Source organism: Hippoglossus hippoglossus, chromosome 15 (genome assembly GCF_009819705.1).
Source record: "Hippoglossus hippoglossus isolate fHipHip1 chromosome 15, fHipHip1.pri, whole genome shotgun sequence".
NCBI classification, from domain to species: domain Eukaryota; kingdom Metazoa; phylum Chordata; class Actinopteri; order Pleuronectiformes; family Pleuronectidae; genus Hippoglossus; species Hippoglossus hippoglossus.
Window position 1 is genome coordinate 3,573,881 of NC_047165.1, and position 13,364 is coordinate 3,587,244.

The 13,364-nt window shown below is 43.2% G+C and overlaps 2 protein-coding genes across 5 annotated transcripts; one reads left to right on the forward strand and one right to left on the reverse strand.

The window, feature by feature from the left end:
• Positions 1 to 158: 158 nt before the first annotated feature.
• On the reverse strand, positions 159 to 5,605 carry setd4 (SET domain containing 4). The gene is made up of 13 exons (XM_034608717.1): positions 5,475 to 5,605; positions 5,067 to 5,166; positions 4,859 to 4,954; positions 4,585 to 4,622; positions 4,089 to 4,177; positions 3,731 to 3,967; positions 2,597 to 2,656; positions 1,967 to 2,096; positions 1,701 to 1,875; positions 1,405 to 1,483; positions 1,061 to 1,141; positions 836 to 959; positions 159 to 764 (listed from the first exon to the last, which is right to left on the reverse strand). The coding sequence occupies exons 2-13, from the start codon at positions 5,140 to 5,142 to the stop codon at positions 588 to 590; spliced, it is 1,362 nt and encodes a 453-aa protein (XP_034464608.1). The 5' UTR covers positions 5,143 to 5,166; positions 5,475 to 5,605; the 3' UTR covers positions 159 to 587.
• On the forward strand, positions 5,569 to 8,619 carry cbr1 (carbonyl reductase 1). 4 transcript variants are annotated; one of them, XM_034608724.1, is made up of 7 exons: positions 5,569 to 5,703; positions 6,944 to 7,058; positions 7,226 to 7,395; positions 7,519 to 7,626; positions 7,733 to 7,941; positions 8,118 to 8,171; positions 8,312 to 8,619. In XM_034608724.1, the coding sequence occupies exons 2-7, from the start codon at positions 6,946 to 6,948 to the stop codon at positions 8,483 to 8,485; spliced, it is 828 nt and encodes a 275-aa protein (XP_034464615.1). In that variant the 5' UTR covers positions 5,569 to 5,703; positions 6,944 to 6,945; the 3' UTR covers positions 8,486 to 8,619. The 4 variants fall into 4 exon arrangements, with proteins under 4 accessions (XP_034464615.1, XP_034464617.1, XP_034464614.1 ...); XM_034608726.1 differs by having other exon boundaries at positions 5,612 to 5,697; XM_034608723.1 differs by having other exon boundaries at positions 5,653 to 5,728.
• Positions 8,620 to 13,364: the final 4,745 nt, after the last annotated feature.

Genomic DNA, 13,364 nt, shown 5'->3' on the forward strand with positions numbered 1-13,364 from the left:
CGTTTAATTGTTTCTCGGGGCTGAAACAAGTCAGAACGAACATCATGTGGAAGATAAAGGAGATAAACCTTAAGTCGTCCTTTCATTACGGTGACAACACTGAGAAACAGGAACTCATATGAAGGGATTTTCCTTCAAACACACATTCACGATATGATATAACAGGAATCGCAATTTATGTTGCCGTCATAAAAAGTGTTGTGTGATGTTACTTTACTTGAACGATCAAATTAAACTCTTGGAATTAAGAGAATCTTATTTTTTTATTACTGTACTGTGACATTTCATTAATAAATAAAAACAATTAAAACATGATAAAACATTTCTCTCTTTAAGAGTCCAGAGGGATACAGGAGTCATTCTAGTAAACTGTGTCTGAGACCTTTGGCTCTAATGATGGTCGTGGTGAGCGTCCCACTGTCTTGCAGCGTACCAGGAATCAAACCTGATCACAGGACGTCCTGCAGCCTCTGTCAGCCGCACTGGTCGACAAGCAGAACAGGAACATGGAGACTGGCCAGCGTCTCCAGTTACTCCAGTGATATTAACAACAATTGCAATGAGCAGACAAGCGCACCAATCAGATGTCAGCTCACAGTGTCAACATCAGGTTGGCATGGCAACGGTTCGTCCGGTTGTGTCATCATGCCTCGCAGTGCCTCAAGACAGTGTCCCAGGATGCACCTCTCCTCCTGTCGCAGTGACTGGACCACGTCAAGCTGCTCCCTGACGGACTGGTCACACTGCTGCAGCAGGACGGAGATCTACACACACACAAATCATGTCATGTGATGCATCACTGTTTGAGTGTGTGTGTGTGTGCACGTTCACACACCTTATCCAGAGCGGTGTGTGTGTCCTGTAGAAGTCGCTGACAGAGCGTCTCAGCCGTGCGGACGCTCCACTCCTCCCTCTCTTCACACACCGCCTGGCCGAGCAACACTGCCTTCCACTGGTGACTGTGAGAAACACACACAGCGTTAAAGCAGAAAAGGCATGTGGTCCTTTTGTTTGTGTGTGTGTGTGTGTGTGTGTGTGTGTGTGTGTGTGTGTGTCTTACTACAGTGTTTGTGGCATGGACAACAGCCTGAGAGCCGTCATCAGCCTCCAACTGAGGCCGTCGCTGGACACAGTCAGGTTCCTGAACGAAGGGAGGAGCAAGAGGAGGGTTATTAGATACATTTTCAAACTTACCTAAACTGTCCAGAACTTTCGTGCAGGGAAACTTGCCAACTAACCAAAATATAAAAGAGGATCGATTGTGAGCTAGAGATTTTCAATGAGAAAACATTTTATATTCCACTGTATGATTCTTCTTTAATAGCAGTGATGTTACCGTCATGGTTTGTGTATAAAAAGTGTTTATACATAATATTAATGAAATGTCATTTTAAAATCACTCACTGAACCAGTTTGTTCTCTTGAAGAAACTTCATCTTCTGGATCAAACTCCTGTCGCCTCTTAAAACGTCACAGAGAAGATCTGAGGGATTCAAACATAGAGGTATAACATTTTAAATATTAAAATGATTTAATGGCCTGAATCTCTCTTTATTTACTCACGAATACAATGTTAAGTTTATCGTAGTAAGACATCAGAAATATATTTTTCTGTAAAAGTAAAACATCTCAAACATATGCAAAACAAAACGGTTTTGCCGGGAGCTGCTTCAGCCACAAATACACAAACAGTACTTTACCTGTGTCTACATACACCACACTGTGAGGGTTGTTGGGGGCGACGAAGCCGTACTCTAACAACAGGCGGTGGTTGTCATGGGAACCGTAGTTTATGAAGGCCTGCTGGTAGCACGGTGTCCCGGAGACGCTCCTGATGTCATAACATCTCGTCACGTCATTGAAACTCGCTTTTACCTGGAACCAAAAACAAAATGTTTTCATAGGATTTTCAAAACTCGTTATTGATTCTCCATCTTTATAACTGTCCTGTCACACTGTAGTTTACCTGCACGTCAGGCTGGTGGTTGAGCAGGTCCAGGAAAGGAGCTAAAGCGTAAACATCCTGTCCGGACAGGAAGTCGTTGGATGGGTGGGACATGAAGACGGAGCGTGTGTTGACACTGCACCACGCCCACCTGGAGGAGAGAGGATAACAGATCAACTGAGAGACCAACAGTCCAACACCTTTCAGTCTCAAAGCATTTTCACCATCATACAACATTACAGTGGAGAGATCTGTATCTATAAAATAATATATAAAAATAAATTAACTAGCTCAATTAATATGGATCTTTTTGGGGGCTGATATATATATAAATATATAAAAATAATTAGCAATGAATCCTAACATGTTATCAAACCATAAACTTTAATGTAATTAAATATAAATAAAAAGGAAACATAAACACAATGAAATACATCAAATGTGAAATAAGAAAATATTTTTTTTATTCTGTTAGTAAACGTTTTCATGGCAGCAAACACACCAATATGTCTGTGAAAGGCTCGTATCAGCTGATCTTATCGGCCAAACGAACAAAACCTGTCAGCCTCTACAATAAAGTACAACTGGTGTGTGTGTGTGTGTGTGTGTGTGTGTGTGTGTGTGTGTGTGTGTGTGTGTGTGTGTGTGTACCTCAGTGATTCATATGTGAACACCTCCTCCACAGGCAGACTCAGGATTGGCTGCAAGGATCTGGACCAAAAAAGAATCACTTACAATTTGAGGACGTCTGAACTCCTTTGAAGAATTACATGTTTCGAGATGTGCACAAATACATGTACTATGTTTGTTGTATGGTTTGTATTATGATGTCGCCTCGGGCACGTGGACTCCTGTATCAGTAAAGTCTTCATTGTGTTGTAGTTTGCAGATATGTGACCTGGAGTGCTCTCTCTCAATGTGTCAAATGAACTATTAACTTCGAGCAACACAGAGGCTGTTCTGTGAGGAGGTCACGTGAGGTTTGGTTGAACTTTATCCTCCAAAATATAGAACGTTGTCTTCGGCTCCACAGAAAAAAAGGCAACATAGATTACAAAATAAATAAATAATTTATAATAATAATAATAAACAGTACATCTTCTATATTTATAATAAGCATTTAACATTTTAGTTGCACAAAAGATGTCTCGGGTTTGTCTTGGGTTTGTCGGCTCCTGGCAGATTAAAAGCTAAAACCTCTGCGTATCCATTTTAAATACACAATCTTTGTTATCTGTTATCTGTATAAGTCCCAGAGTATTTAAAACATCTGACCCTTTGAACAGGGTGCGTCTGGAATGCGTTGTTTACTGCATTCAACCATTTCTATGGTCTTATTAATGTTTATGTCCCGAGCGCTCGACTAGCAGCAGCTCTGTGGGGATGCAACAGGATTACAGTTCAGACTTTCTCCTCCACTGTCCCTGTTTGCATGTTCTCGCTGTGCCTGCATAGTGTGAATGGTTTGTCTCTGTACTGTCTATCATCCCTGTGATAAACTGACAACCTGTCCAGCTGCTGGGATTGTCTCCAGCTGCCCTGCGCTCCTCAAACATTAAACAACCTTTCAAGCACCAGGTTAATATTTGCACGTCACTGGAGGAAATGTTGCAATATCACAGTTTAAAAGAGCTTTATCTAAAGATACTGATACTCACACACAAAGATTTAATCTCAAATTCTGCAAGTCATGTCACATCAACACAAACTTGCCCTCACACGCCTTCACACTCCCTCACACACAACCTGAGCAACTTGCTTCAGCGACCTTTGTCCCAAACTCACCTGAAGAAGTCCCGACTGGAGGAGTGGAGCTCTCGTACCGCCTCCCTCTGCTCTAACGCCCTGCTCCGCACACAGGCAGGCAGAAGCCTCATGATGTCGTCTGTGAAATAGACGGGGCAGGTGTAAGTGGAAGGCAGCACAGCGATGTAGGGGAACCAGTTAGAGGCTTCTCCTCTGTGCCGCTCACACACGAGGAACGCACAGAGAGCCACCAGGGGAGAGACCCGCTGCTTCCAGCTGCAGGGGAAAACAGAGACAGTTCGGATGACTCTCTGATTCTAATCTTACAGATATTAAAGGAGATATAATATTTACATCTACTGTTTCACTGATGTAAAAGGTGTGTTTCAGTGTTTACCTCTTGATAAACGGCCCCAGGTCGCTGATGAGGACAGTGGAGGTTGTGAGGAGACACGACTCTGGCAGAGAAATGACGAGCTGGCCGGGCTGAGGCAGAGAAGAGAGATTTAAAACACAGCTCACATGTTTCTACACAACTGAAGCACAACACTCGATCCAGGACAGATTATTAATATCTGCACGAAGCATTGAACCTCAAAACCCTCCGGCTGGGCGTCAAAATCCCTGATCAAGTAAAATGTTATTAAGAGTCAGTTAAGCATGAATAACACTCATTGTTAAAAAGTCATTTTTACTGAACTCATTAAACACAATCACAGTATCCATGACTGTAAATGAGTTGGGTCAAATAGGATTTTTTGTTTATTCCTATTACAGAAAATAATATTTCTTTGTGTTCATGTAGGTCTTGGTAAAGTTTCAAAACAGAAAAAGCATTAACATCATTGTTTATATATAAATCTGATATATTAGTACTGCATAAGCCTGCTTACCTTTATAGTTTTGAGAGTCTGCAACCCTCTACCTGTGTCTGCACGGACAGAGAAACACAAACTTTAGCAATATTTCTGCAGTTTTATTTACTTTAATGTTTCAAATTTTAGCACAGCAGATAATTAAATTCAAACCCCTTTTCATGTTCATACTAGTCACATAGTAACAGAAAACTAACAGGATGTTCTTGAGGTATTTATTGAGGATATGACATTATTTAGCCTACATTCATATCACAGCATCAAAGTAGAAAGTAGGACACCAGAGTCGTACCGGTGAAGAGAGCCGGCTGCAGCAGGGAGGAGGTGAATCCTCGCTGGTGGAGAAACTTCATGAGCCTCACGTACTGGAGCTGATGACACAGAGACACTGAGGAGACAGAGACAGAGAGACAGAGAGAGAGAGAGTGAGACAGGTGATGGAGGAGACCTGCAGAGACCACCAGAGACACCACACAGGACTGCAACAGATGTTTTTCTACCCGACTGGACGGAGCTTTCACATTTCTGCCTCCTCTTCCTCGCTGCTCGTCCAGCTCGATGGCTGCGATCCCTCATGACACCGCATGAAGCTGTGACCCCCTGTGGTGGCAGAACACACACACACACACACACACACACACACACACACACACACACACAGTGAACACAACTTCACATGGACAAAGGTCAATTAAACCAGTTTAGACACCGATCACTGGACACACTGGACACCTGACTTTCACCCAAAACCTTCACTGGTGCTTAAACTGTGTCTTTAGTGGTCACATGATTAAACCCTAAAACACTCCCATCATGCACCGCTCTCACGGACACATCAACACAGAGTAAAGTATATTTATCATCTTAGTACCTGTGGATTAAATAAAGAAAAAATAAAAGCTCAGTACCTGGAAAATATCAAAATCAGTTTTTTAAACATCGACCCTGCGCGGCGACGCCTTCTCCCGCCCACGTGGTCAGAGTGTTTACTTCCGGGTGTGCGCGGTGACGCTGCGCAGAGACTCCTCCTCCTCCACCTCCTGCAGCTTCTCTCCCTCCTCTCCTCGTTCCCGTCGTTCTCCTGCAGCTCTTCGCTTCTTCTCTGCAGCTTCAGCAGCTCCTCATCCTCAGGTCACAGTAAGAAACCTCACTTCATCCTCAGATACAAACTCAGCGAGTTGTTCACTGGGGAAATGTGGATTCATCTGGTTTTGATTGAACGTGTGTAAAAAAAAAAAAAATGTTATGCAACTGGAATCGGGTGAAAGGTTCACACTCGAGTTTAAAACGATGAAAACAAGGAACTCGTGATGTGAACATTTCGTCTTTTTACTGCTGTTTATAATTATATATCCTTATATATGATAATAATCCTGCAGATTTACTTGCTAAACCTGTTTTGATAGCAGTTTGTAACAGGACTTAATGTTAATACAGTTACCACAGCTCTGAATGTGTCACTGCAACGAACTAAATCACTGTTCAGAGGTAAATTGTCTTATTTTAGTTAGAAACATGTGCATCTTGATGTATTCAGAACCAGATTCCAGCTGTTTGGACATTTAATCGACAATTTTAAAACATTAAACTTTTATCATCTAAATTCTCGTTGATAAACTTGTATTTACTTACCTTTTAGTTTTCTTGGATTATAAAACTGGAAACTGAAATTTGGATTTCTCACTGTTCTCTCGCTGGGATTGTCACCATGACTCAGCAAATCTTATCTCCCTTCAATCTATGCCTTCCCCCATGGAGTGACTCAGCATCTATTCAGACAAAGTTGTTCAGTTTAAAACGAGGAAAACAAGGAACTCGTGATGTGAACATTTCGTCTTTTTACTGCTGTTTATAATTAAATATCCTTATATATGATAATAATCCTGCAGATTTACTTGCTAAACCTGTTTTCATAGAAGTGTGTAACAGGACTTAATGTTAATAAAGTTACCACAGCTCTGAATGTGTCACTGCAACGAACTAAATCACTGTTCAGAGGTAAATTGTCTTATTTTAGTTAGAAACATGTGCATCTTGATGTATTCAGACCCAGATTTACCTTTTTAGTTTTCTTGGATTATAAAACTGGAAACTGAAATTTGGATTTCTCACTGTTCTCTCGCTGGGATTGTCACCATGACTCAGAAAATCTCCCTTCAATCTATGCTCTCCAGCATGGAGTGACTCAGCATCTATTCAGACGAAGTTGTGAAAGTGTTTGTCTTCACACGGCTGAAAACTGCTTGTGTGTTTAATGTGTAATGTTTTCTTCATGTTTTAATAAAGACTATTTATTCATACACTAATCTCTCTCTCTCTCTCTCTCTCTCTCTCTCTCTCTCTCTCTCTCTCTCTCTCTCTCTCTCTCTGTGTGCAGACATGTCCACTAAGGTCGCCGTGGTAACGGGCAGTAACAAGGGCATCGGCCTGGCCATTGTCCGAGCGCTCTGCAAACAGTACCAAGGAGTCGTGTACCTCATGTCCCGAGACGAGTGGGTAACTCCGCCGGCTGCACCCCCACCTGTCGGCCTCGCCTCAGTGTCATTTCTCACTTATGTTTGATTCCTAAAGTACATTTTGGTTGTGTTAGTATTTTTAACTGTCTGTGATTTCTGTGTGAGGCTGTCGGTTCAATTTTAAAATGAACCATACGTTCCAGGGCGCGTGGTCAGGAGGCCGTGGCGGCTCTGGGCTCGGAGGGACTGAAGCCCATGTTTCACCAGCTGGACATCAACGACCTGAGCAGCATCACCACCGCCGTCGCTTACTTCAAAGACAAGTACGGAGGAGTGGACGTCCTCGTCAATAACGCTGGGATCGCATTCAAAGGTCAGATTAGAATTACACGCTGATACTTCACTGGAGGCAGACACACAAATAAATACTAAAACCATGTCATGTTATTTGTGGAGGAGGTCATATATACACTCTAAATACTCTCCCTCTCCTCAGGGGCTGACCCGGCTCCTTTCGACGTCCAGGCGGAGGTCACGCTGAGGACAAACTTCTTCGCCACCAGAGACATGTTGACTCACTTCCTGCCGATCGTCAAAGCAGGAGGTGAGGACTGTGGACCACCATCAAACTGCAGGTGTTCTGCACCTGCAGTTTGACGTGAGAGAGACTGGGAGAGTCACACAGCGAGGTTTGTGTTTTGTGTTTCCAGGTCGTGTGGTGAACGTCTCCAGCTTCGTCGGCTATCGTGCCCTGACCCAGTGCAGCCCGGCGCTCCAGAAGCGTTTCCGCAGCGAGGACATCACTGAGGACGAGCTGGTGGGACTGATGCAGCAGTTCGTCGACGCCACCAAGAAGAACGAACACAAGCAGGGCGGCTGGCCTGAGACGGCGTACGGCGTGTCCAAGACCGGCTTGACGGTACGATCAGTCTGTCTGCAGAGTATAAACCGCTTCTCTCAACTGTCCAGTTTAATAAGACCGGGAAAAACCAGATGCGATTGAAATTGAACCTAGAAACTAGATGCTTCTTTAATGCCACATTTCTCATTATAGAAAAAGTGATGGATCAAACGTGTTCATGTTTGTGTTTTTAGACTCTGACCATGATCCTGGCTCGTCGTCTGTCCAAGGAGAGACAGAGCGACAAGGTAAACTGAACTCTAACAAATCTCCCAGCTTACACACATCGTGCTAGTTTGCTTCAACATGTAAAAGGATTTAAATAATGTTCAATTGGACATTTTCTTTGTCCGGCTAATTTATGGGTTGTTATTTATTTTGTTTATAGATCTTGCTGAATGCCTGCTGTCCAGGATGGGTGCGCACCGACATGGCTGGAGATAAAGCCCCCAAGTCACCAGACGAGGGCGCTATCACTCCGGTGTACCTGGCCCTGCTGCCGCCCGGAGCCACTGATCCTCATGGGAAGTTTGTGTCTGATAAGGAGGTTCAGGCCTGGTGAGAGGGTTAAAGGGTGTGTGTTGGGTTGGATAGGGTTAGTAACTGTGCATTATTCTTTCTGGGTGCTTTGGAAATTCTTTTTTTTCCTAAAAATATTTTTCTACATGTAAAAGAGAAAATGTGCTTTAACCAGGAAAAAAAACAAAAATGTTCTGAAATCAATAAAAAGTTTTTCTGGCAAAAAGTTCTGCAACATTCTTTTTCATTAAAACGTCACATAACTATTGTCAAGACATCACATTACACATATGTATCAAATATCCTAATGTTAGTTAATGAACAGACATTAAACATTGTTAGAAGACAAATGAACAAACGCTGACTGGGTCAAAATGACACACACACACACACTCACACACACACACACACACACACACACACACACACACACACACTCACACACCAGTCTAACATTTCAGTTAGGTCGATACAATCACAGACATGTTGGTATTAGCGTTTATATTCACCACAATGAAAACCTTTACAGAATAAACACAAAAGCAGAAAAGATGTGCTTTCATGTTTTCATGGTACGTAAATAAAGTTTCTTATCTTAATTATAAAGACAAGTCTGTGGTGTCCTCAGCTGCAGCCGCTCTCACCTCCATCATTGTTGTTTCTTCTCAGTCTTAAACTCCAAGAGGACAAAGGAACCAGAGAGCACTTTCCCCAGTGTCACTTACAGAGTTTCACTGAAGCCAAATGTAATTTCCACTTTGCCCCGAGGCCTTGAGAATCATTATCCATCTCCAAAATGTGTTCGATAAACACGTACACCTGCATTCTGATATCTCTCTCCCTCTCCCCAGTGAAATCCAAATGCCCACAGCGCTTGTTAAAGCCAAGTGCAAAGAAGGTCAGAGACGAGGAAACAAATATTTATATTGTGTTTTTTTTTTTACCAGAGATAAACATGATTTGTACAGAAATGATCCCGTGGATATCCAGATTTTATTCAGCTTTATCTCTCCCTGTTTGTGTGTTTTAAATCTTTGAGGCAATAACACAGAGGACTGTTTGGGTTTCGTGCACAGTTTATACATTCTGTGTGTGTGTGTGTGTGTGTGTGTGTGTGTTGTTCAGACCCCAGTAAAGCCCTGATTACCTTGTAGATAAAAGAAATCTACGCAGCCAGAGAACGAGGGAGCGAGCCGGAGCGAGAGATGGCCACAGATGATAATCCTCTGATCCCTGCTGTGTGCCAGAGGAAAGCCCGCTCTCGTCGTCATGGTGACCGTGGCTGTAATTGATGCACGAGCGTTATAATCACTGTATTGATCCTGAGGTGGGGAACTCCCTCAGAACTCAAACACAACAAACACACACACACACAACAATTGACAACAACAACACGTGTCGATAAGATTTAACTGAATTTATCTGAACTGAAACTTTATTTACAAGGTCACACCATCATTGTATTTAATTCTATTTTTATTTCATTACTTATCTGGATCAGATGAATTTAAAGTTGGTTTCATCACGGACTGTTGGGCCTTGGTGGAGGAATAACTCCACTGATACCTCAAAACCTTTTTGTGCGGACAGATGTATCAGCAACATCTGGATCCATCTCCTCTTTGGTTTATATTACAAATGAAACGTTGGTGTCCAGCTTCACTGTCGACATGTGCAGGTCGTGTCGTGTCGCTCCCCTCAGTGTTGCTGCCGTTCCCACTGTTCACCACAGGATGTCTGTAAAGCACCACATCACTCCACAGCTCTCCTGCAGATGCTGCTCATCACAGATTCCCTGCGTTTACAGCCTTTCTGCATTCTGGGCCTCAGCATGAGCTTCCTGCATCCACCCCCCCCCCCCCCCCCCCCCCGTCTCTGTCTCTGTTAGGTGAAGCCAAATGTTGATCAAATTAAAATAAATAGACGTTGTGAAGCCAGCGACTGTGTAAACAGCAAACAGCCACTGATGTGTGCTCTTGAATGACCTTTACGAGGATGTGACGCTCCTCACAAGGATGGCAGAGGAAGAGTTATGGTCATTTTAGGTCAGTCGCCATTTATAGGTGCTACTAAATCTGTTTTATGCCCGTTCAAAATGTGTCCGGCGGTGCGTGGCGTCGCTGCAAAAAATAGCCTGATGGGAGGTAATGGCTGCTATTTACAAAGCAGTGAAGCAGCAGTCTGTGATGTCACTGTGATGTCAGTCAAACCCGCCAAGTTTGATGTTAAAAAATTGAAGGACACGCTCAGAGAAAATGGAAGCAGCATAGATGGAGCAGTGTAACGTCCCAAATGTAGTTTAAAACTCGAGTGTAAGTGACCGTGGATAACGCCACTAAGGCCCAGCAGCCCCGTGTGGAAACCACATTTAAATCTGGCAGTTTTTTTATTTGGATCTGCGCCAAATTACACACACACATAAAAATCAGCCCAGAATTGGTGGAAATGCCAAAAAAACGCACCTCACAGTGTTAGGAAATCAGGATAAAAATGTCCGTGTTCCGCCGCTTTTTGGGTCAATTTACATTTTGGCCCATGTCCCGTCCTTCCAGCACGTTTTGTGGAATTCCATTTCGTAGATTTTTGGTAATCCTGGTGACAAACAAACAAACAAACATGTGGATATTTTTGCAATACAAACTTCATCCTCTGGGTTTGAGCTGTTCGTCCACTCTGAGATTTTTACAAAACGTCTTCCAGGAGCGTTTGGGAAGTGACAGCATCACAGTTTACTTCCACTTTTGCTTTGTGTAATAAACACACACCAGAAACAACAACAGATATGGTGGCTTCATACTGTTTTTTCTACGTTTGGTCAGCACTGCTATAGGACTCATTACAAAACTGCATCTAAATCACTGCGTCACATTACCGACGTCTGTCTCACCCAACAACACAGGACCAAAGGATTCCTCGCTGGTATTTGACAGATCGTTGATGTAGATGTTGTCGCCACCTACTGGCCACACACACTTGTTTGAGTGTTTTAGTCGCGTTTGTGTTCTCGTCTGGACGGAGATGTTCTGTAAAACAAACGTTGCGTAGAAAAGGCCACAGCCTCCAGATGTATTAAACGAGAGAGGGTTGGGGTTAGTGTTGTGGTCCGGTCGACTCCAGATGTGGCAGATGTGTTGCTGAGGAGGAAACGAGGCGTCGACTGAAGGTTTTTGGACGAGCGGCTGCTGAGAAAATCAAAAGGACGGACAGAAAGACGGACAGACCAGTATTCCTGGATTCATTAGTGGGATATGGATTGTTGGTTCAGGTTTGAATTTAGCTCATGTTGGGTTGAGGCTAAGGGTTAGTGATTAAATGTCAGATTAAATGTCACGTTTATATGTCAGGAGAGAAATCCAGCTCCACGGAAAAAAGCAAGAGCGAGGAAAAAAACCTTGCTTTGCTGCCATTTCATGCTGCTGCTCGTCTCCTGGACAAATGTGCGCACTCAGCCGCCGGTCTTTTCTTTTCCTGCTCTCTTTGCAGGGACATAAGCATAACATCAAAGTGGGTGGCGGCTGCAGGGAGGGAGAGTTGAACCCAGATGATCTGTCAGCTCTACAGGAAGCTGCGTGTCCACTCCAGAGACCATCTTCACAGGAGCGGCGCCTCATTCTCCTGCTCTGTGATGGAAAGGACTCGCTGCTGACATCACACAGAGCCGCGTGTCTTTGGAGCCCTGAAATGTAGAAGAAGAGGGGAAAAATGAAATCACAACATCAGCAGGGGAGGAACTTCAGAGTAACAACACACACGACAGGGGGAGGTTTCTACAAGACAAACGATTTAAACGTTGAAGGAAAACACCCCCACTTAGTGGAGGAAGGAGAGAACACTCACAGGGAATAATCCATGGATCTTGATTTTAGAAATAATCAGGTGCCTTTAATTGAGTGTGTGGTGCGATATAGATTGTGGTGCTACACAACCTCCCTTGCTATTGGTCAACTCTGTGGCGTCGCCAGTCAAAGTTCACCAAAGTTGAACATCGAACCCTTCACCGCAAGACGCTCGCACAAAAAAAAAGGCGTGAACAGGAGTCGAAGGTTAATGGAATAAATATCTTGTAATATTCTGAAACTGATAAAAAAAGGCTTTTAAAGCATCATATACTTCAAAAGGTTTTGCATGATTTTGAAGCTGTGTTGATGTTTTAGAATCTGTTCTCCCTGTGCATCAGTTTGTTTCCCAGGTTTGAAATGTTAATGCTGATCTGAACACCGGTACACATACGTTAGAAAAAAAGTTCTGAAACATTGAAACTTGACTTTTGAAAGGGCAAATCTTTATTTTGGAGGGATATATTTATCCTATACAAGTTTTGCTACATTAGCGTATGTGTGACCATGAATCATATTTCTGACTTCAGCCTCCACTACTGGTAAAGTTGAACAATCCCTCCCTTTGGTTTGACCTGGAGACGCTGAGATAAATGAGCTAAAGACAAAGAAATCAAAACAGCAAATATCAAAACCAAATAGACAGCCTCAGGCCTAATCTACACGTGTGAATCATCGTAATTAATTATCTATTCAGATCTAATTCTTTGGGAACCAACACTCGGCCTCTTCCGGTGCCTGAGGCAAAAACCACAGCATCCTTGAGAGCGTGAGGAGTGAAATATTCATGGTAAGTTGAGATAAAGAAGGTTAATTACAGACTAAATAATCTCCATTACAGCACATCGTGAGTCTGCCCTGTGAAGTCAGGATGTCTGCAGCTGCAGGAACACGGTTAATCACATTTGCTTTCAGCGCAGATTCTGCACCAGCGTGTAATTGGGTCTTTAGAAGAAAGTGTTTGGAGATACTGAGGTGCTCCTGCTCTGGTCATCGTGTCAATAACTACAAAGCAAATCCTCCTCTGATAACTTTGGATTCTTGAGTGGCTGATTATTTGATGTTGACATGTGCTGAGTAGACGGT

Coding starts and splice junctions, on each gene's coding strand:
- setd4 (XM_034608717.1), bottom strand. CDS start 5,142: ATGAGGGATCGCAGCCATCGAGCTGGACGAGCAGCGAGGAAGAGGAGG. Junction 4,955..5,066: donor TGAAAGCTCCGTCCAGTCGG/GTAGAAAAACAT, acceptor CTGTCTCCTCAG/TGTCTCTGTGTCATCAGCTC. Junction 2,097..2,596: donor TTCACATATGAATCACTGAG/GTACACACACAC, acceptor TCTCTCCTCCAG/GTGGGCGTGGTGCAGTGTCA.
- cbr1 (XM_034608724.1), top strand. CDS start 6,946: ATGTCCACTAAGGTCGCCGTGGTAACGGGCAGTAACAAGGGCATCGGC. Junction 7,627..7,732: donor GCCGATCGTCAAAGCAGGAG/GTGAGGACTGTG, acceptor TTGTGTTTCCAG/GTCGTGTGGTGAACGTCTCC. Junction 7,942..8,117: donor TGTCCAAGACCGGCTTGACG/GTACGATCAGTC, acceptor TTGTGTTTTTAG/ACTCTGACCATGATCCTGGC.